Genomic DNA, 22,821 nt, shown 5'->3' with positions numbered 1-22,821 from the left:
AGAACTACCATATAATCCAGCAATTTTACTCTTGGGTGTATTCCCAGAAACATCAAAAACAGGATCTCGGAGGTATATTTATCTGTACACCCTTGTTCATGACAGAATTATTTACAGTAGCCTAAACATAGGAAAACCCAATGTTTATCGATGGATGAGTGAACACACAGAATGTGGCATATCCACACGATGGAATATTAGTCAGCCTTTAAAAGAGTGAAATTCTATTGTATGCTACAGCATGGAGGAACCTTGAAGATATCACGTTAATAGAAATAAGCCAGACACAAAAGAACAAATGTTGTGATTCCATTTAGATGAAGCCCGTGGACAGAAAGCAAAATGGTGTTGCCAAGAGCTTAGAGGTGGGACAACAGGGGAGTCGTTGTGTGATGGGGACACAGCTTCGGTTTTGGAAAGTGAGAAATTTCTAGAGATGGATGGTGGTGATGGTTGCACAGCAATAAGAATGTGCTTAATGCTGCTGAACTGTATACTTAGATGGAATAAAATGGTAAAGTGTAAGTTAAATACATGAAAAGGAAAACAGAGCTAGAGATAGCGAGGTAGATGATAGGTAGACAATAGATAATGATAGACAGATGATAGATAGATGATAGATATAGATAGATAGATAGATAGATAGATAGATAGATAGATAGATAGATAGATAGATAGATAGATGATAGATAGATGATAGATAGATGATAGATAGATAGATAGATAGATAGATAGATAGATAGATAGATAGATAGATAGATAGATAGATAGATAGATAGATAGATAGATGATAGATTAGATAGATTAAACAGATAGATTAGATAGATGATAGATGGATTGATCAATGATAACATTTTTCTTTTTCATTCCCACTCCCTTACGAGCATACAGTGGCATTTCCCAGGGGTTACACAAGTTACACAACAACAAGTGACCACGGAGACAAAATAAAAAATCTGTCTTCTATTAAAGAAGACATTAAAAGAGACTTGCAAAAATGAAAAGCAATGCCACTCTTCTCAGTTTTTGTTATTTCAGAAAGTATACTTGTCTCTTTATTAAACCACATCTGATTTGTGGTAATATATAATGAATTCATGCTGTTATTTTTTAAAAGCACACACTTATAAAATTTCTGTTTTAATTTCTAACATAGTAATTATTTTTGTTTTTCAAACTATTATATTTTATGTAGTCCTAATCGCTTTTTTTTGCATTATAACTCCTGAGTAATGGTCCTCTTGATTATAATTATGAGCAAAATTTTAATTATTAGGAAATAGGGATGCTATTTAAATAGTGGCCAGTTTTCCATAAACATTGCAGTATAGTCATGAATAGTATTGAAAATGTACTATTTTCAGAGAGAAACATTCAGATATTTCTTCACGACAAAATTAATGAAATAAGAATAAATGCTATGATAATATTAGTCTTCCAATTATTATCAGCCTACATGACTTCAGCTAGCCTTGAGGCTTGAAGTTGAGCAACTGTCCTGTTCGTTAGTCAACAACCTCATTCAAGTCACCTGTAGAAACTTCAAGCAAGCGTTCTGACTTTAAAATTATAAACACAAACACAGAATGCCCAAATCCCAATTACATCATAATTTTTAGATTAAAAATGTTTAAATAGGAAGATGTTAAGGAAACACAATCAAAATTCAACACAAATTATAAGAACATGTACAGTCCAAGTACAAGTAATTGGCATTAATCTGAACAAGGCCTCAGGCTTAGTTTTCAGCTTCATTATTTGCATTAACTATGATTGGCAGTTTATTTTTGTGTGAATGAGAACTGAGAAAGAGATGCCAACCCAACTGTGTATCATAACTGTCCTTTGAGAAGCAAAAAAACGTATCACAGAAAATATTGCGAGAGATCGGAGGCCACTTTAGCTTTATGCTCTATGATTGTGTTTATCTCGCTTTCCCGCATTCAGGGCTGGACTGATGTGCGATACTATTATTTTATAAATTCTAATTTAAATACGGATAGATAGAACCTATAGAAATAAAACCTCTTCAGGGTTTTTCAAATACTTTTAAAGAGTGAATAAAGGTCCTGAGATCAAGAAGCTTAGCCAGTGTAGTTGTGCAGGAGCCTTTCCCCAGGCTTGGGCACCAGCCCCCCAATCAGTAGCTCTTCTCTTTCTTCAGGCTGGCAAGAGGCCCCCAGACCCAGCCCTCTGGTGGGTGAGCGGCGATGGGGATGAAGTGAGGTGGAACTTCAGTCAACTGAGCGAGCTCAGCCGGCAGGCAGCCAATGTCCTCTCGGGAGCGTGTGGCCTGCAGCGTGGGGACCGTGTGGCCCTGGTGCTGCCCCAAGTGCCTGAGTGGTGGCTGGTGACTCTCGGCTGCATGCGAGCAGGTTGGTAACTGATGCCCTAGGCTGGCACTGTCTCCCTTGTGAAGGAAACTGATGACAGAGAAATCCCACCATTCCTCCCAAAAGATGCCCCTTCCCACAGCATGCTGTCCCCCCCCCCCCCCCCATGTGTAGATACCACCTTTCTATTGATTTAAGCAAACTATCGACTAAGCCTCACGGGAGAGGCGGCTCGCACAGGGTGAACAAAGCAGGGGCTATGTGCTCATAGGACCACAGATCTTTGGAGAAAGACAGCCATTAAACTATTAATTGTACACATAAGTATTTAATCACAATTTTGATAAGTGGCACGTGAATTTTATAAGAACCTATTAAAAATCTGGCCCCGGCCAGTTTTGTAAATGAAGTTTCACTGGAGCAGGACCGTGCCCTGTGTACACGCGGCCCATGCCCGCTTTTGCACTAGCGTAAGGGGAGACTTGAGTAGCTGGGACAGGGAGCGTCTGGTCCACAAAGTCTAAAATATTTACTATTTGGCCTTTTTGCAGAAAAAGTTAGCCAACCCCTGCTATAAAAGGAGGCCCGACCTGACTGATATGCAGAGGTCACAGATGTCTCAGCGGAAGGGATATTTAGGCTGAGAACCGCAGGATGAGTTGGATTTGACCAGGAAAGGAGGCAAAGAGGAGTGCTCCAAGCAGAGAGCACAGAGGGGAGGGAGGCCTGGAAACTACGAGGAAGCCCGGCGGGCTGTCTGTGTGCCTGAGGCCAGGCGGCAAGGAGGAAATAGTGGCCCACGTGCCTGAATAGATGGCAGGTGCTAAAGTGGCAGGACCGTGGGCCGTGGTGAGGGTCGGGCCCCATCCCGGGAAAAGCATGGATGGGTGGAGCGACGTGATCACGTGCTGCTTGTCAAAGTCCTGTACACGGTGCATAGAGAATGAGACAAAGAGGCAAGAGTTGGGGCGGGAAGGCCAGGGAAGAGATGAGGGGTGATGGTGGCTTCCACTGGGGGGGGTGGTGGAGACGGAGATGAGTGGATGGATTTCAGAGATGGTTAGGAGGAAAACAATAACAGGGTATTTTTGATGCAGGACATATGGTAGGGGAAGGAAGTCAGGGGTTGGGGAGTCACAGACACCTGAGCAACTCTGGACACTGCTGCCTCCCACTGAAGCGAGGAAACGGGTGTGGGGTGTCGAGGAACGACAAGTTCAATTTGATAGCTGTTGGGTTAGGGGCACCCACTGATGTTCAAGAAGGGATGGGAGTTCTAGTTACAAGACAAGTCACGGGGTGCAGTGTACAGCATGGTGACTAGAGTTAACACTACCGGATTGTATGTGTGAAAGCTGCTAAGAGAGTAGATCATAAAAGTTCTCATCACAAGAAAAAAAATTGCAGTTATGTGTGATAATGGACATTAACTTGTGGTAATCATTTCACAATATGTACATATATCAAATTATTATATTTTATATATGTGGTATATATTTATACATACATAAAACTAGTGCAGTGTCATATGTCAATTATATCTCAATAAAAATACGTATGGGGAAAAAGGAATGAGAAGTGAGAAGTTGGATTTAAGGGCACAACATCGGAGATAGAGACAGAAATTTGAGAATCATCAACGTGCAGATGCAGGAGGGGAGACGTGAAGAGGTGTAGGAAAGAGCCTCGGGGACCTCCAGCACCACCAGCCCCAGGCACGACCTGCCGGCCATGTCCTCCAGCAGCAGGCGCCCTGGGCGGCAAGGAGGGGGCGCACATGCGGTCAAGGGGGGGCAGGAATCAGAGGCGTCCGAGCACAGCTGTAGGATCTTGGGCCCCATGGCAGGGTGAGCAGGCCACAAGGGAAAGGTGACATTATGACAGATGATAGTCCGAAGGGAAGAGCTCAGGCTCGATAGGACTATCGTGACAGCGCTCAACAGGCCTGCGGCGTGGGCCCTGAAGGGCCGAGGGCGGGAAGAAGCTGAGCCAGGGCTGAAGCTCCTTAGCAGGGGAGCGTGTGAAACCAGCGTCGCAGAAGGCAGGACACACCTTACTACTCTCCGGAAGCATAAAACAGACCCACAAGAGCCTCACCAAGTTAGAAAACACACACTAAGGGCACTGCTGCCTAAGAAAACGTAACTAGTGTCCCTGGTTAGGTCACTGCGGTGTTGCAGCACCAAGGACAATTGCCAGTGCCTTCCCTTATTGCTTTAATTACCGTCCGAGTGTTTGGACACAGGAAGCTCCAGTAGGATAGTGTGTGTGTGTGTGTGTGTGTGTGTGTGTGTGTGTGTGTGTAGGGGGTGACGGTGGGGTTATTGGCCTTAGGCTGTCAGTGGTGTGACATTAGACCTCTTAAAGCTCTGACAATCTAGGGAAATCTGTGTTTAAATCACTCTCTGGTCCCTGTCTGTCATTACCGATGCTCCCCATGGGTCATCCCTCCCCAGCCTCCCCTCCCCTCCCCGGTGGAACCCACGGGCTGTTCCATCAGGCTTCTCTAGGGGAAAAAACGGCCCCCCTTCCCCTTCTCTCTAAGCCATTGTCTTCTCCAGGCCTCGTCTTCATGCCCGGGACTGTCCAGATGAAAGCCAAAGACATTCTCTATAGGCTGCAGGTGTCCAAGGCCAGGGCCATCGTGGCTGGGGAAGAGGTGGCCCAGGCAGTGGACTCCGTGGCACCTGACTGCCCTTCTCTGAAAATGAAGCTACTGGTGTCTGAAAAAAGTCGGGATGGGTGGCTGGACTTCAAGACACTACTACAGTGAGTATCCACACGTCTTACCCTGGGTTTCCATCAAAAGCGGGCATGAACCAAGCACTTATTTGAAGGTGCTTTATTTGGGAGGTCAGGGAGTGGAGTGTGGGGCTGAGGAGAGTGAAGCTGGGAGGGAAAAGCTAGCACCAGAGTCCCTGCGGGGGTAGGGGGGACCTGCTGAGAGCGCTCAGGACGCTTCTGGGGGCTGTCCATTCAAGGACCGACAGGCGTTGATCCGTCAGCACCTGACTCCCCTGGCCCAGCGCTGCCCAGGCGGGGACATCACCTACCCCACTCTGGGCCACACACATGCGTGTGCAGTAGGCTCAGAGTCCCGTGCCCTGGGGGCCACAGAGAAGCCCTGGGGCTCGCAGAGAATCACCCATGATCCCCACTAGAAACACTAAGTGGGTTGAAACTCGCCCGGAGCTGTTCAGTGGATGGAATCAGGGGTGAGGCCAAGAGCGCTGAGGTAAAACGCGAGAGGTGGCTGCCACACCAGGCGTCTAGGCCCCTCTTCGGCCTCTGTCCCCTAAGCCAGGCTGCCTGGAGTCCACGGCAGCACTAGCAGGAGGACTGCGTTCCCCCCACACGCCTGAAATCCCTCCACGGGAGACGCGTTCCTCAGGACACCCGAGGGAGAACGTAAACTTCTCCCTAATGACGGTGTGTGGGAGAACCGTCGGGTCAGACAGCGCGGGAGCAGCTCCGGGAGACTCGAGATCAGGACACTGGGGGAGATGGCGAGAGAGGTGCGCATGCTTCCAGGCACTAGTTGAGCACCCTCTCTTTACCTGGTGTCATGCTAGGGAGCCCAACAACAACTAGGTGAGCATTTATTGAGTTTTTGCTGCAGTTACCTTCCCAGTAACACTGTGACGCAGGTATTAGTGATCCCATTTTACAGATGTGGAAAGTGAGGCCCAGAGGAGTTGAGTAAGTAGTCCAGAGTTACACAGTTAACAAAGTCTCCAACCCGAGCGGCTTTCAAGCCCAAGTCCACTGGTCTTCACCACTGATGAGCCTCCCTCTGGAGTGGGTCGGCCGACCTGCCCCTGCCAGCAGGGGGAAGGGGGGAAAGACGGGCCACCAGGACATCTGGTGCAGGGCAGACCTGAGAAGGTGACACTCTGTCTCTGCCAGAGGAGCGTCTACCACTCACCGCTGTGTGGAGACAGGAAGCCAAGAGGCAGCTGCCATCTACTTCACCAGTGGGAGCACCGGCCTTCCCAAGATGGCAGAGCACTCCCATGCAAGCCTGGGCCTCAAGGTCAAGATGGACACTGGGTAAGGAGACCCTTCTTTCTGCAGAGACCTGCGGGGCCAGGCCTCGGGACTTCCCTGAACGGCTTCTGAGAAAGATAGTTGCGAATGGGGGCACGAGGGAGCATGGCTTAGCCTGCAGGGTACTTAGTGACCTTCAACGCAACATTTCTGTTTCTGATAACGTGAAATCTCAAAACCTCTTCAGGGCTTTGAGACACGAGTCTGCTCTTTTGAATGATTATATGCATGCACGAGCTTTACATGCATTTTCCCCAAGACTGACCTATACCTTGTCCTTTGAGGTGCTGGTCGTTTGTTTTGACACAACCCGCATTCCAAAAGGACACTTTTGTCAGCAGCAAATTACTCTTCAAATTCATTGAAGTAGAAGCTATAATTGAATTAATTAGATGAAATGAGATCTCACATGTCAAAATTCAGAATTTCCTTCCACTCTACATGGACCCCATCAGTGGAATCAGGAAACACTGTGCCAGGGTTGTCATGCAATTAGAGCAAGAGTCTTTGGGGTCTTTTCCAGTAGGTCGTGCTTACCAGGTTCATTTTATTATTACAACTGGGAAAATATTTAATGCAAAAAATCCTCAAAAACTTAAATGTCCCACCTATGAGTCTGTGGTACCAGAAAATTAAGTTATTTAAAATAATAAATATTTAAATATCATTTAAAATAATTTAGTAGAAGAGCTATAGTAAAATAAAGTTTCTAACATATGGAAGATAAATGTAACTAAGATATTAGTTGTCACCCCCCCCCAAATTTGGTCCTGATAGACTATGACCTAATGTTCTTATAGCATTGAAAATACTAATCATTTTCAGGAAGGGACACATGCTACGGCTATTCCCACCACAAGGAAGCTCTTCATGCCCAGCCTAAATCATTCTTGCTTTAAGACAGGCCTAATACTTTTTATTGTGGCCCAAAAGGAGAAAGGAAACCAGCTTAGGCAATTTGTGATGCTTTGAGAAAAGAGAACCAAAGGTCTACTGAACTTGAGCTTAGCAAGGCTACTTGTTAGGATAATCACTTAGATGCCTTTTGTGAGTAAACATGATAAACATTTCCTGGGTGGTTACCACATGTCAAAACCTGTACTGCGTCCTAGGAATAAAGTGAGATGAGACCCAAGTACAGTGTCTGTTAAGTCGTGTCAGCTGGGTCACGCCTTCCGAATGCCCTCCCCATCTTGAAATGAAATGTATAGATAGAACAACTCTTTCCTCTGCCAGCTTGTACTCACACGCACTCCTGCGAAGGTGTGCAAACACACTCAGGCACCCCCCCAGCACACATGCTGCCCCACCGCACGTGCACACTCCTGCTCCGTTCCCCCCGCGGGCACTGACGTGTGTCCCTGCGTTTCCTCTCTTTTCTCAGCCACTGGATGGACCTGCGAGCCTCAGACCTACTATGGACCATATCAGACACAGCCTGGATAGTGAACATCATAGGCTCATTTCTGGAACCCTGGACGTCAGGAGCATGCATATTTATCCATCTCTTGCCGAAGTTTGACCCGCTGGTCATTCTAAAGGTAAGAGAGGCTCCAGTTTGCACCAGATGCTCAGAGTCAGTCCAGGTTTGCACACTGCAAATTCCTGCAGTTTCTTTCACTTCATCTAATGTTGACGAACCCTTGCCCTATGGATGGACGCTGTTCAGTAAGCAAGATGGAAATGGTCCCTGGCCTCATAGAGCTCATGGTTCAGGGAAAGAGATAACCCCATATACAGATAAAAAGAATATCTTCAGGAGACGGGCATCATGGGCCCTTGGTTCACTCAACACGTATTTACTGGTCTCTTGCTCTGGTGCCAAGTATCAGACAGATGGTGGTGAACCGAGTATAGGGAGGGATGCACTGTCGGAAGTGATGTTGTGTGTGTGTGTGTGTGTGTGTGATTTCCTTTTTTATTTGAAGCATAGCACAGACTAAAGGTAAAGTGTATAGAGTACATTTATTTTAAGTGTACAGCTTGCAAATAATTTACCTATGTTAGACACTGTATTAGCCAGTTTGGGCTGCTATAACGAAATACCATAGATTGGGAAGCTTGAATGACAGACATGACTCTCTCACAGGTCTTCAGGCTGGGAGGCCGAGATCAGGGTGCCATGACTCTTTCTGGTTTGTAGACAACTGTCTTCTTGCTGTGTCCTCATATGGTGGAGAGAGTGAGCTCTGATGTCTCCTCCTCTTCTTTAAGGGTACTAATCCCATCATAGGGGCCTCATCCTCATGACCTTATCTGAACCTAATTATCTCCCAAAGGCTCCACCTCCAAATACCATCACCTGGGGGTTAGAGCTTCAACATATGAATTGGGGGGACACAACATTCAATCTGTAACAGACACTCATGTAATCACCACCTTGTCAAGACAGAAGACATTCCCATTACTGCAGAAGTGCTTGTGCAAGCTCACGCCATTGTCTGCATTCCATAAATTAATCATTCTTTTGACCTCCATCACCATAGATTAATTTTGCCTCTTTGTGATCTTCATCCAATATGTAATCTTTTGTGTCAGGCTTCTTTCAGTCCACACATTCTCTATGAATACTCTCCATTTGCTGCACGTATGAGGTTTGTTCTTTTGGGCTGTTATATAGCATTTCATTCTGTGTATCAATCATTTCTTTTTCCATCCTATTGTTGATGGACATTAGGGTTATTGCTAGTTTGGGACTATTATCTACGAGGAGTTTTGAAGAATAAAGAATAAATAAGAGTTTTTCCCATGGAACTTGGTAGGGCAGCCATTAAGTAAACTCTACAAACAGCCTGACCCAGGTACAACAAAGCAATGGAAATGGGTTCATTTTGCTTGCAAGGGCATATCTGATATTGGACTCTATTTGTGATGAGAAGTTGGACCACTGACATCCTGTAGCCTCCAGATCTCTGTAGGAGTTGAGGGCCCACCCAGACTTCTGTTTGGCTGGCAACAGGTCAGGCATGGTCTGGACTCTCTCAGGAGATTCTATTCAAATGATTCTGTCATTCTCTGATTTAAACAAATTCTTACTCTGCCTCCTTCCAAAAACGATTTGACGTGGCTTCTGTTGAGTATCACAAATAGAAAAACAACAACAGAAAAACAGATACAAAATTATAAGACCTAGTAGGAAAATATGGATTGGAGTTGTGGGGTGGGGAGACTAATGAGAGTAAGAAGTGCAGCAAATAAGTAGGTAATTGCTTATTAAGCTTCCTCTAAGACAAAGCAATAGGGGAAATGGGATGATTTTCATAGCTTTTAGCAGTTCATCAAGAGTACTTGGAGGAAGCCCTGGTTGGTGTGGCTCAGTTGGTTAGAGCATCATTCCATGCCCTGAAGGGTTGCCAGTCGATTCCCAGTGAGGGCACATACCCAGGTTGCAGGTTCGATCTCCAGGCAGGGTTCATTCAACCCCCAGTCAGGCGCTCATGCGGGAGGCATCCAATCAATGTTTCTCTCTGACATCAATGTTTCTCTCTCACCCCCCTTTTCCATCCTCTCTCTCTAGAATCAACGGAAAACATATCCTTGGATTTAAAAAAAAAAAAGAAAGAGTGGAGAAAATAATTGCATGATTCACTAATGTTAATCATTTTTTCTATATATGTTTGCCTAAGTCATTTTTCTAATAAATTCTGTACAAAGCAAAGCATGAGAGAAAGTTGTGTTACATACAGTTCAGACGACCAGCTACAAATGCTGGTTCCACTACTGGCTGGTTGTGTGACCTTGGGCAAGTTTCTTAATCCTCTGAGTCTCAGTTTTCCCTTCTGTAAAGTGGGGATGAAATACAAACTCCATGAGGTTATTGTGAGAATTAAATGAGATAGCACAGGGCCTGGCATGTATTCAGTACTAGTTAGATTTTAGTAGCACTTCTGAAATGTCGATAAAGTACTTTTAACTTTTCAAGGCACTTTTCTACCTGAATTCATCTATTATAAAGCTGGTGCCAGGAGGGTAAGGGACTTCACCGAAACCATGCAGCCAATTTGCAACAGGGGCTGATCTCCTTCCCTTGGTGTCTGGGGGTTTACATATCCTGAAGGTGTGTGTATAAAGACAAGTCATTAAATTGACAGGAATAGGCAGCTTGATTTGACAAAAATGCCCCAAATCAATCCTGGACCCTTTCTCTATAACAATGGGTGGCCATTTCTGTGTTACTTTTGGTTTGAGGTTACATGAAAATTGGGATTCATTTGGCCTGAAAGAAACACAGCAAAGATGCTAGGACTTAAATGCAGGCCCTACAACGCCATAACCCATGCTTGTCACTGCTGTGTGTGCTGGTAAGTTCGGCACCTGACCCAGTGACCAGGGTCTCAGCTGGCTCTCTCCCTGCAGGTTCTGTCCAGCTACCCAATCAACAACATGGCAGGAGCACCCATTGTGTACCGAATGCTGCTACAACAGGGCCTTTCCAGGTGATGGGGCCTTGGGGGTTGGTTAGAACCTCTGGGTCTATTGGCCCATCCTCTTGCCTCTCTGACTTACACATGTGCCCATCTATCTGACCTCTGAGCATGGTTGACCCATAAGGTCAACGTCATCGTCAAAGCACCCAGAATCCAGCTCTGGACCTGGGCAGAGTTTGGTGCAGGGAGGCTAAGGGGGAACACTGACCTCTCTTCTCTTCTTCAGTTACAAGTTCCCACATCTACAGAACTGCTTCAGTGGAGGGGAGACCCTGCTCCCAGACACTCTGGAGAACTGGAAGTCCCAGACAGGACTGGACATCCGGGAGTTCTATGGCCAGACAGAAACGGTACCTGCTCCTGGGGGGCATGAACTGGTCAACCTGGGCAATTATTCTTTGATTATAAAAATATGAGCCACCATTTATCACGTGCTTATCCCATAGATATTTGTTGAGCACCTACTGTAGGATAGGTACTGAAAATTCAGCAGAGAGTAAAACCTGCCAGACCCTCATGGAGATTGCATTCCCATGGGAGTGGGGGAAAGAGACATGAGCTAATAAACACACGACATGGCAGAAAGAGACATGAACTAAAAAATACACAACATGGCAGAAAGACATGAACTAATACACACACGGCATGGCAGACAGCGAGAAGGTCTGTGGGGAAAGGTGAAGATGAGTGAGATGGGGTGAGGTGGGATGAAGGCCTGGCTTTTCAGAAATGGTGGTCAGGAAAGTCCTTGGTAGTAGGGTGACATTTTAGCCGAGACCTGAGTTTGTCAAACGCGTCAGGCACTATGCTGAGCTGCTCAGACTAAAGTGAGGGGTGAGAAGAACCCCCTGGGAGCCCCGCCTCACCTGCTGTCGTATCTCCTTGGAACCCCTGGGGCCCCTTGGGCCCAATGTGGATTCACGGTGCCACTTGCCAACTCAACCTGGGAGTGCTGTCCCCCAGCTTCTTTCCCCGGTACCCGTCACTTGTGACTCTCTGTACCTGTCCCCACCTCCTTGCCACTCTTTCACCCGACATCCTTCTGTGGCTAAGGGGACCCCGGTGGAACCGAGCGGGCTCCTGGCTGCGCTGCGATGTGGAAGAGGTTTGCGCTGTGGGAGGACAGTGCACGCACGGCCGGGGCCCAGCCATTCGGAGGGAGCCTTGTTCGGAAAATGCTCCTTGGACACCAGCCTCTCTGTAGGAAAATTTATTTCAGGATTCAAGCAAGGCTGGCCCTCTTATGGGAGGCAATTTAATCCTATAAGGTTTTAAAGGACTTTTGGTGTCCATGGGCCCTTAGGAAAGTATGGATCTCCTTAAAAATATGATAATGTGGTTATTAGTTCCTTTTTCCTGGGGAGCAGTCAATCAGATTGCTTTCCAAACAATTTAGTGCAACCCCTCGGATGGGGATTCCAGGAAAAGGGAGAGAGCCAGGGAAACCGGAGGAAGGGAGCCAGCAAATGGGAGCCACCTTCTGGACTGTGCCAGGACCGGCTTTGTTGGACTTTCTCTGTGACCTTATGATCCTCCTGAAGTTGGCCCATCTGTTTACTGCTTCCCACAGGGACTCACCTGCAGAGTTCCCAAGACGATGAAAGTGAAACCTGGCTGCCTGGGGACTGCGGTTCCCAGTTACGATGTGCAGGTGTGTTAGGTGCACTCAGGCGGGAGGGGAATGGGGAACGCACGAATTTTTCAGTAACTTATTTATTACACTCTTCATTGAGGAAAAATAATGAAAAGTAAACATATTAAAATAATATGGAAAAAGAGGGAGGAAGGAAAGAAAAGGGAAAGTTTTATATTCATATCATGCAGAAAAACACTTTGAATAGCTGCAAATTAGCTGGCTAGTTAGTTATATAAAGATATACATTTTTAAAACAAAAATAGGGGTAAATTTTGACATATCATTTTGTTACTTACTTTTATTGTTGAACAATCTGGGGTGACCATCTTCCCAGGTCAATTAATACTGACGTGCAGCAGGATCTTTAACGACTACCTAGTGTAGACAGCATGGTTCCACCACTCCTTATGCCTTCTGTCGGTCAATAGATGATTTCTAAAATTTTCACTGGTAAAAACATCACTACAATAAGTGTGTTGTAGCTAAGACTTTGCTCCCCTCCTTTATTATTACTCTGGGCTAAATTCCCACGAGTAGAATTCGTGTACGTGTGTCTATGGCTCTGTGCACAGTTGCCCAGACCTGGAGCATAACAATTTATATTCTGTTCAGTGTTGTGTGTAACTCCTGCTCCGACGACGCTAACCAACTGCAGTGACCATTTGTGAGGCTCTCGTTTTAGTACCCCATTCATTCTGACAGCAGTCCTGTGAAATAAGCCGTTACTATCTTTGATTTACAGGGGAAGGCATTGAGACATAGGACTTAAGTAGCTCAAAGGCAACGAACGAGTAAGGTAGCAGAGCCGTAATTTGCGTTTTGATCTGTCTGACATCCAAGTCCATGGGCCTCAGAGACAACGGGAGGCTGCTGTGTTTCCTGAGCTCCCGAAGCCAGAGGCTTCCCAAGCTCAATTGGTCCAGTCTCAGTAAGGGGCTTCACCTAACCCATTCCAGGCGGATGGATCAGAGATCTGGGTTTCAAATTCTTGGCTTCTCCTGGTTTCTGGTTCTTGTTTTCAGTCACCACTAGAGCAAGAGGGTCTCCACTTGACCAGCCCAGCTCTTCCATGCTGCTCTTGAAGGCAGCTCCTGCTGGCCGCGCATTCTTCCAACCGCCTTCTTCCTCCAGGTCGTAGACAACAAGGGCCATGTCCTGCCCCCTGGTGCAGAAGGAGACTTGGGCATCAGGATCAAACCCATGAGGCCCATAGGCATCTTCTCTGGCTACGTGGTAAGGGATGTGTCTCCCCACCACCGTCCCCTGGTGGGAATGAGGGTCCTAAAGTTATGAACTTCCCGAGGGCATTGACAAGGAGATCCAGTGTCTAAGAATGGGCGCTTTGCCAAGTAAAAGGCTGGCCAATCACCCTGCATCCTTAGCCCGTCACTAAGGCCTCATCTAAAAAATGATCCTTATGTTTATTTGGACACCCCTTTCCACCCACAAGAACCGCTTCGTGGCAGAAAGCTTACTGCCCTGGGCTGTGCATGGCGGCTTCTCCCGGGGCAGCCCTGCGCCCCCCCTAAGTGTCATCTCCCTCCGCTGTGCCGTCGATGCTCTTGAGGGCCCCATTAGACACCTCACGCCGAGACCGCCCCGTGCAGCTGGAGGCTTTCCTGTCTTCAGGCCTCGGGATGTTACAACGAGATGAGCCTCGGCTCCAAACACCTCGCTCCAGAGGAGGCTCACGCGAGCCCCGCGCTGCTGAAAAGGGGCAGGGAAGGCCTCATATTAAATGAAATGATCAGTCGGTAATGATAGTTGCTGCCATTTATCGTGTGCTCACTACATGATACGCACAGTCCTAAAGCACGTCGCGTACATTACACTCATTTATTCCTCCCAATGACCTTATGAGATCCTTGGAGCCAAACTGCTTGAGTTCAAAACCCGACTCCACTGCTCACTGAGCAAGTGACTGATCTCTCTTCCTCGCTGTCCCCACCTGTAAAATGTGTATCATAATATCTCACAGCACTACCATGGCTACCAAAGGCATTATTACCTGTGAAACACTTGGAGCAGTGCTGTGTAAGAGTGTGTAAAAGAAGAATTGCTGGAGACCCAAATTCTCACTCCCATTACACACACGAGGAAAAGTGAGCCTGAGACGAGGGCTCAGCCGCACGTGCACTTCTCCAGGCCTTTCCTGGTGCTGTCCCCCTTCATTTCACACGTCGGTGAGGCAGCTAAGGCAGGGGCTTCTCCCCATTGGATAGTCCAGGGAACAGGTAGACTCAAGGCCCGCAGAGCTAGTGCCAGCAGGGGCTGAACGGTGACCAGGAGGAAGAGTCAAGGTGGGGGTCAGAGATTTGACTCCAGTCAGCTCTGTCATCTGTAATGGCTATTAGGCTTTGGACATGCCTCCTGGTCCGTCTGACCTTCCGTGCCCTTATTTTCCAAATGACAAGGCCAGCCTATGAACTCCCTACGCTGCCTTCAAGCCCAGTGAGTGAATGTCCAGTCCGGAGCCCACACTCCTCCACCTGAACAAGATACACTAACAAGGGACGAGCCCCAAGCCTTCTCACTGTTCAAGAACAAGTGCCTCAACTGAACAGAGGGGTCCAGCCATTGTAGAATTATGCACATTGGCGGGGCCCAGGAGGTTTGCTGGTGTATTTCTAGAACTTTCAAATCTAAGAAAGGAGCCAGGAAAAATGTCTTGTAAACTTGGCACCTTTCAACGGTGTCATGAAATGGAGCAAGGATTAGTTAGGCTGACCATTGAGGGGAAGGTGGAATCAGTCAGGGAAAATGCCCTGGAGCCCGGGTGGATGCATGCACTAATATTACTCCTTCGACTGGACCAGAGGAGCAGGGGAGAAACCCTGGGAGGAGTAACTGAAATCAAGGGGAGAGATCCAGTTCCGCCGGGGGGCTGGGTTGACAGGCTCAGGGCAACCCGCCATGCATTGCTGTTCAAGTTGTAAACTGCACAAGCTGCACACCTGCTCATGGCAGCCCTGGCCTGGGACACAGGATTTAGGCTCTGCAGGCACAATGACTATCTTTCTGTTGTCACTAGGACAATCTTGAGAAGACAGCAGCCAACATTCGAGGGGATTTTTGGCTCATGGGAGATCGGGCCATCAAAGATGAAGATGGATATTTCCAGTTCATGGGCCGGGCAGATGATATCATTAACTCCAGTGGGTGAGCTTGGTTTCTGGGCTGGGAAGGGTAATCTGGATCTTTATTCTGACTGATTCTAGACTTTGGGGCTGGCCTAGGGGTTGTGTCTACTTCTCTCACAGGTGGGTTCTTCTACAGGTATCGGATTGGGCCTGTAGAGGTGGAGAATGCACTGATGGAGCACCCTGCTGTGGTGGAGACGGCTGTTATCAGCAGCCCCGACCCCATCCGAGGAGAGGTGATGGGGAGCGGCAGCCTGGGGTTGTGCAGATTTGGGAACAAGGACATATAGCGTAATGGTAAAGAGCATGTACTCTGGGGGCTGGACAGCCTGGGCCAAAATCTTGGCCCTACTTAGTAGCTGTGTGACCTTGGGCAAGTTGTTTGGCCTCTGAGCCTCAGTTTCCCATCTGTAAGATGAGAGGTTGCCTGGTCGGCATGGCTCAGCGGTTGAGCATTGACCTAGGATCCAGGTGATCAAGGTTCAATTCCCGGTCAGGGCACATGCCCAGGTTGCGGGCTCGATCCCCAGTCGGGGGCGTGCAGGAGGCAGCCAATCAATGACTCTCTCATCATTGATATTTCAACTCTCCCTCTCCTTTTCCCTTTCTCTCTATAAAATCAGTAAAGATATATTTAAAAAAAGATGAGGGGTTGATGACTAAATGTGCTAATATTTATAAGGTGCTTGGACTAAGATCTGGCACATAGCAAGCATCTCAAAGGTCTTCTATTAGTGGCACTTGAATCAGAATCTGATCTCTGACCGGAAGAACAGAGAGAGATCTGAGCCAAGAGACAGAGCCCCTGAGCCACGGGGTTTGCAGTGAGAATACGGGGAAGGTGAAGGACCCTTACAATCATGCAGGGCTACAGAAAAGACCCAGCTGGACTCTCATGGAGCTTGGTGGGTGTGTGGAGAGAAGTCAAGGTTCAGAGGTGTGGGCCAGTGTCCAAGTACATTTCTGTAGGGTGCAAGTTGACAATATCATATCTCTGGCAGGTATGGGACATATCACCATAGAGATCAGAGGAGCCCCTAGGCAAATGGGGCCCAAAGAGAATCCTCTACTGAGAAAACTCTGTGTGCCAAGCACAGAGCTAAGCCAGGCTGTATGTGATTTCACTGTATTTCCCATGAATTAAGTATGACAACTGGATCTCCATAGTATAGCTGTGCAAACTGCAGTTTGAAGAGCTTAAACAGATCATTGGGGGTTATGGTCCTCAGTCTTTATTTTCTTCTCCTCACTGTCTAGTTTCTCCCTGTCACTCTCTAGTGTCCCTGGGATAGGAAGTGAGCCAGGTCTCAATCTACAGTCCTATTGCCCATCCCATAAGCCATTTGAGAGAGAACTGGACTCATGGCCGTTAGTATTCACAGTTTCTCTCTTTTTCTGGCCCCAAATATCTGAGGTTCAGTCGAGGGGACATAAAGGTGGTGACTGTGGTGGAAGCCTTAACACTGACTTTGCATCATCCCAGGAGGTGACGCGGCACTCTGATCCTTTCTCTCCTGGCCCTGGCCCTCATCCTTGCTGCAGGTGGTGAAGGCTTTCGTGGTCCTGGCGCCGCAGTTTCTGTCCCATGACCGGGAGCAGCTCACTAAGGAGCTGCAGCAGCACGTGAAGTCAGTGACAGCCCCGTACAAGTACCCGAGGAAGGTGAGGACTCTGGGCTCCCCAAACTTGAGGAAGGGGAGATGCCCTCCTCTCATATTTCCCTTCTCCCAGCTATGGAAGAGGTCTCCAGTTTCAAATTCTGCCTGACTATGACCAAGAAAGCCCCCAAAGAATCCAGCAACTACTATGGATACCTGAAAGTTGGCCTCAGCATTTGGCTCACTCTGAAAATCAGATGGTTCCATAAGAACAAGTTCTAGCCAACATTCCGGCCTATATTCCCACTCTCTGCCCCGAGGTCTTGCTATATTACTCAGGATTCTCTAAGCTGCAAGCAGCAGAAATCCCATTTGAAGTGCATTGCTCACACAACTGATAAGTCCAGGATGTGTGAAGCCTTAGGCATGGCTGGCAACAGGTACACAAATGATGTGGTCAGGGATGGCTCTTTCACCCCTTGACTCTCCTTTCTGTGTTGGCTTCATTTCTTGAAGCGCTCTCCCTTTATAATGGCCCCCAACAGCTCCAAACATACATTTTTAGCAGCTTTGCAAATCCCAGTAGAAAAAGAGCATCCTTTCCCCAAAGGCACCAGCAAATCTTCAAGCTGATTCTCATTGGACCAGTCCAGGTTATGTGTCCATTGTTAAACCAATTCCTGTAACCAGGGAATGAGACACTCAGACTGACCAGTTCTGGGCCAGCTGATCACCCCTGGAGAGAGTGCAGGAAGGTGGGAGGAAGGGCTGCCTTACACCCAGGACCTGGACTGAGGGAGGAGGCGGTGGCTCCCCACAGGTCAGTGGACGTGCTGTTAGCAGAAAAGGCCAGAAGAACAGAATCCATTACATCTGTTTTCAGCTGTTTTCACTCCGGGTCAGGGAACTAAAGCCTAAAGGGAGACACAAAAGAGGGACCTAGTTTTTGGAGGTGGGTACAAGATAGGAGTTTGCCCCAAGGAAAGATTTTATTTTTCTTATTTTGAGCCTGGGGTAGAAGGTGAGAGCAGCCGCATTAAACCTAAAGCCCCTCAGATTCTTTTTTATTTTAAAGGTTTTATTGATTTCAGAGAGGACGGGAGAGAGTGAGGTAGAAACATCAATGACGAGAGATGGTCATTAATTGGCTGCCTCCTGCATGCCCCTTGCTGGAGATCAAGCCGGCATCCCAGGCATGTGCCCTGACCCAGAATCAAATCGCAATCTCCTGAACATAAGTCGATGCTCAACCGCTGAGCCACACCGGCTGGGCCCCTCAGATTCTTGTGTAACCCGGATGCTCATTCACAATTTGTCTGCACAAGCTAATTGTCCCTGGTGGGTTCCTGAGAAGCAGACTATGGAAAGGAGATTAACATGCAAGCAGGGGTTTATTAGGGAGTTCTTCGGGATGAACACAGGTAAGGGAAGGGGAAGGGGAAGGAATCGAGCAGAAGGTAAAGTTGCACTGTGATGTGGTTCAGTGGGAGCCTCAGCCAGTCCCATGGGGAGTTTTAAAGCTAGGACAACCTCTCAGAGTTTTCTGAGCAGCAGCAAGGGGGGGTGGTCCCCTTACAGCCAGGCAGGTCAGGCATGCATACAGGCTGCCCTGGGAAGGCACATGGACCGGGGAGACAGCTCTCCTGTGCTGCTGCACCCCCCAAAAGGGCCTAGCATTGGGAGAGTGAGCCTTTCATTCCTGCAGGGCATCTGGGCAGCATGTCAAAGAGTCCACCACCCCGACTTTCAGCCTCGAATGGGAGTGAGGCAGTCTAGCGGTCTCTGGAAACAGACTGCTGCATTCACCTCAGTTTTCTTACTATCTGTAAAATGGGGTTATGGTGTTACTCCTTCACAGGTTGTTTAAAAGAACAGTTAATATTTGTAAGGTACCTTAGTAAGAATTTAATAAGTAACTTAAAAAGAGACTGGAAATCCAACCACACCGAGCATATCATGAATTTTGACTTGTAGCTGAATGTTTCTGAGGAGCCAGTGGAGAGGCCCTATCACACAGTAGAACAGTTTAGCATTATTCAATAGGCGTGTCGCTTTTTACAAGTCTCCCCTCTAGAATGCCCGGGGAGCAGGTCCTTCCCCCGCCTCCTCCCAGCAGCCACACCTTTCTGCTCCCTGCCTGCTAGGCGGTTGCTTTCTTCTCAGCATTCAACCTGATCTCCCCATGGTTTCCCTCCGCTCCCTCTCCACACCCTGGGACTAAATAGTACATTTTTTAGGCCGTACCCTTTGTGGCAATTACTCAATTCTGCCCTTGGAGTGAGAAAGCAGCCAACTAAATAGGTATGGCTATTGTTTCAATAAAACTTTATCTACAAAAAAAGGAGAAGAGCTGGATTTTGCCTACAGGCTATAGTTTGCCAAACCCCTGGTCTATCCCACGGTGCTTTTAACAAACTCTTTCCTTCACAATTAGTCTTGCCTCCTGGCAAGTCAGCTGCTGAGATACTTTTTCCCAATCAGTACCCCTACTGTTGTCACTTTTCTTGAACCCCAAACCATCTGATTCTAGACCAACGCTCTGGCAAGCGGAGCCGTGTGAGCAGAAGCTCAGTGGATTCTCTGCCTCACCCACACCTTCAGATTCAGGGACATTAGAGGCGGAAGGGTCCTCAACACCAAACATTCCTTCCCGCAGGCGAGAAGGGTGAAGCTGGAGTTTCTTAGTTCTGCTGAGGACACACCAACGGGAAGTGATGGAGATGAAACCGAACAGCAGGCTTCCTAACCGAGACGCCCGCTGTCTCTAGTCCAGATTCACACCCACAGCCAACATGTTGCAGTGTGGGCCTGTGCCAAGAACTTAGCCTGCATTTTGTCCTCAACAACTCATCAAAGTTGTTATTTTCCAGTTTACTCAGGGGGAGAATTGAGTCTCAGAGAAGCCTAGTGACCTGTTCAAAGCCAGGTAAAGGGTAGAGGAGAGACTAGAGCAGAGTCTGATGTCAAAGCCCAGGAGTGTGACTACTGTGTCATGTCAGTTCCCTGCAATGCGTCTCCCTGTCCTACAGCATGTCAGACCCCAGCTGACTGACGCTTATGTCCTATTCTAGTCATTCTCATCTTTTTCTTGGCCCAGGGCACTTTCTGAACCTTCGTATTGCACAGGGGGGTGTCCTAAGAGTTTTCCAGACTCGGTAGCCACTCACCTGGAGCCTCCAGCCTCAGGAGCTTCCCCTCACCCTAGAGCGAGTCCTCTAAAACATTCACCCCTGTTGGAGTCATGGTTGGCCAACCCTGGACTGATTTGTCCCAACAGATGGAGTTTGTCTTGGACCTGCCCAAAACCGTCTCAGGGAAAATCCAGCGATCGAAGCTTCGAGATATGGAGTGGAAGAAGTCGGGGCCTGGCGGGGCCCAGTGAGACCTGCAGGGCTGCTTTGCTTTTGGGTCCTGTCCTTCTTACCCTTCATTTCCCTTTGGGTCACCTGCCTTCCTCTGGACATATGAGATTCTTTATGACAAGATATCTGATGTTTGTCTTTCCATGGTTACTAGCTCAAAATCCTCCATGTTAGATGTTGAAGGAAGAAAGGGAAGGTGGGAATGGAAGTGAGGGAAGGAAATGGGAGAGGAAATGGAAAGAAAAATGAGAGAAAAAGATTGAGACAGCAATTGAGAAAGGAAAAATGGGGGAGGGAGGGAGGGAGGGAGGGAGGGAGGGAGGGAGGGAGGAAGGAAGGAAGGAAGGAAGGAAGGAAGGAAGGAAGGAAGGAAGGAAGGAAGGAAGGAAGGAAGGAAGGAGGGAAGGAAGGAAGGAAGGAGGGAAGGAAGGAAGAAAAAGGATCAATAAAAATAGAAACTGATTAGAAAATGACGGCAGACAAGAAGGATGAGAGAGGAAGGAGGGGGAAAACTTATTATGACTCCCACAGATGGCCAGATAAACGGTAACCAAAGCAGAAACCCAGCTTTTAGGAAGGAAATAAAGGCCATGGCTCCCCATCTCACCCTTGAACAGACCCCCAGACAGGCTCAAGAATGACTGATGATGGGGACCCACACCTTCAGGGGACTCTGTGACCTCCGCCAAGTACAGATATTGCCTCCCCTCTCTCCACTCCATGCCTCTCCTGCTCCCGGTGGCTGGTAATAAAGCAATCACGACACTCAGCCAGTGCATTCCCCAAAGGCTGCTTGACTGTGACTACAGTGAAAGCACCAACTCTTGTCTTTTCAGGAGGAGACAAAGCGAGATCACCGCAACTCCATGTCCTTGTCCAGAAAAGCCTTTAAGACACCCCAGGAAGCCCAGAACCAAGAAGTGATGTTTGCCAAGTCCCTGTGAATAAGTCCCCTGGACAAGCATTAGCTCTAGAGGGGTCCCAGACTAATGGGTATGTGCTGGTGGCGTGAGTGCCCCAGGCTTGCTGCTAGTATTCGGAGATAGAAGGTGGGACTCACCCTGGGGAAGGGCAGTCATCTCACTGACACCCGACATTATTTCAACAGCAGATTCAGGCTGTGAAAGGGCAGGAGGGGCGCTCAGTGTATCACATGATAGAGCTTGGACGTCACCCAGAGGGTAAGGAGCTCCGTGAGCTCTGCATTTCCAGGTGATCACCCTGGTGGCCGAGGCGTGAATGTGTTAAAGGAGAACTGGAGAAATGCTTAGAAGAATTATTCCTTCTTCTTGGAACTTGGTGACTTAGTGACTAAGGAAGGCAGGTGGGGGAAGAGAAAGGAGGCCCTGAGGGATGGTGCCTAGTGTTTTGATGAGGGAAACTGGGGTCGACGGTTATAATACAGTGGAACCTCGTATTTTTTAAACTTAATTCATTCAGGAACGCTGTTTGAAAAGCAATTTGTTCAAAAACCTAATCATTTTTTCCCATTAGAAATAATGTAAATTGAATTAATCCATTCCAGACCCCCAAATGCTGCCCTGTTTTAACTTTTCTTATATACAGTACACATCTAATGTACTGATTAATCTATAAATAAACACTTTAAAACAAAAAGGACATGAAATGTAGATGAAAACAACAAAAAGGGAATGAAATGTACAGTAAACAATGAAAATTTACATACACACTAGAGCTTACCTTTAATGCTGGGAGCTCTGGATGCCTGACTGTGGAGAGGGGGGAGGGCGGACGGGGGGGGGGGGACGTCCCTGTTGGAAGGGGAGCCCCCTCCGTGGAAACGGCAGGTAGCTGCTCTCCTGGGCTCTTTCCTCTGTCTCTTTGCTCCTCTAGGACTTGCTTCTGTCTCACTAAAAGCCCATCCAGTGATGTTCATTTTTGCCTGTGTCTGAACACTTGCCTGAAGTGAAACCCTGCACTGTCATTGAACAAGTTTATCGCACGGTATGCTACTTCTTTGGCAGGGTGATATTTCTCAATAAAACTTTGCATTTCTCCCCATTTCCCAAGCATTTCCTTGATCAGTGAAGGAGGAACATCCTCCCTGCCCTCCGCGTCCCCTGAAGAGAGGTCCTCGGCTGCTGGCTGCCGCCGCCTCTGCGGGCCTTGGAGTTCCTCGGTGGTCAGCTCGGTGCTGTGGTCCCCCCCCAACTCCTCCACGTCACCACCATCCACCTCCAAGCCCAGGGGCTTGCCCAGAGAGAGAATATCCTCCACAACAGACACAGGCTCGTCCTCAAAGCCCTCAGAGTCTCTT

At 47.9% G+C, this 22,821-nt stretch overlaps 1 protein-coding gene across 10 annotated transcripts in view; it reads left to right on the top strand.

Moving 5' to 3' along the window:
- LOC308554342 (acyl-coenzyme A synthetase ACSM2B, mitochondrial-like) overlaps nucleotides 1-22,566 on the top strand; it is a 36,347-nt gene extending 13,781 nt beyond the window's left edge. For 7 of the 10 annotated variants that reach the window (XM_081131536.1, XM_081131534.1, XM_081131531.1 and 4 more), the window contains 12 exons: nucleotides 2,165-2,375; nucleotides 4,895-5,102; nucleotides 6,240-6,383; nucleotides 7,765-7,921; nucleotides 10,737-10,816; nucleotides 11,034-11,157; nucleotides 12,378-12,458; nucleotides 13,575-13,676; nucleotides 15,475-15,602; nucleotides 15,720-15,819; nucleotides 17,126-17,245; nucleotides 20,459-22,566. In XM_081131536.1, coding sequence (XP_080987662.1) covers nucleotides 2,165-2,375; nucleotides 4,895-5,102; nucleotides 6,240-6,383; nucleotides 7,765-7,921; nucleotides 10,737-10,816; nucleotides 11,034-11,157; nucleotides 12,378-12,458; nucleotides 13,575-13,676; nucleotides 15,475-15,602; nucleotides 15,720-15,819; nucleotides 17,126-17,245; nucleotides 20,459-20,563 — 1,560 coding nt within the window. In that variant the 3' untranslated portion in view covers nucleotides 20,564-22,566. The remainder of the gene's footprint in view (nucleotides 1-2,164; nucleotides 2,376-4,894; nucleotides 5,103-6,239; nucleotides 6,384-7,764; nucleotides 7,922-10,736; nucleotides 10,817-11,033; nucleotides 11,158-12,377; nucleotides 12,459-13,574; nucleotides 13,677-15,474; nucleotides 15,603-15,719; nucleotides 15,820-17,125; nucleotides 17,246-20,458) is intronic. The other 3 variants (XM_081131539.1, XM_081131540.1, XM_081131532.1) reach the window with 3 other exon arrangements.
- The last annotated feature ends 255 nt before the right edge of the window (nucleotides 22,567-22,821 follow it).

This window comes from Miniopterus schreibersii (genome assembly GCF_964146895.1).
Source record: "Miniopterus schreibersii genome assembly, chromosome: 3".
NCBI classification, from domain to species: domain Eukaryota; kingdom Metazoa; phylum Chordata; class Mammalia; order Chiroptera; family Miniopteridae; genus Miniopterus; species Miniopterus schreibersii.
The sequence above is the reverse complement of the archived record's forward strand: the minus strand, read 5'-3'. Positions and strand labels throughout refer to the sequence as shown.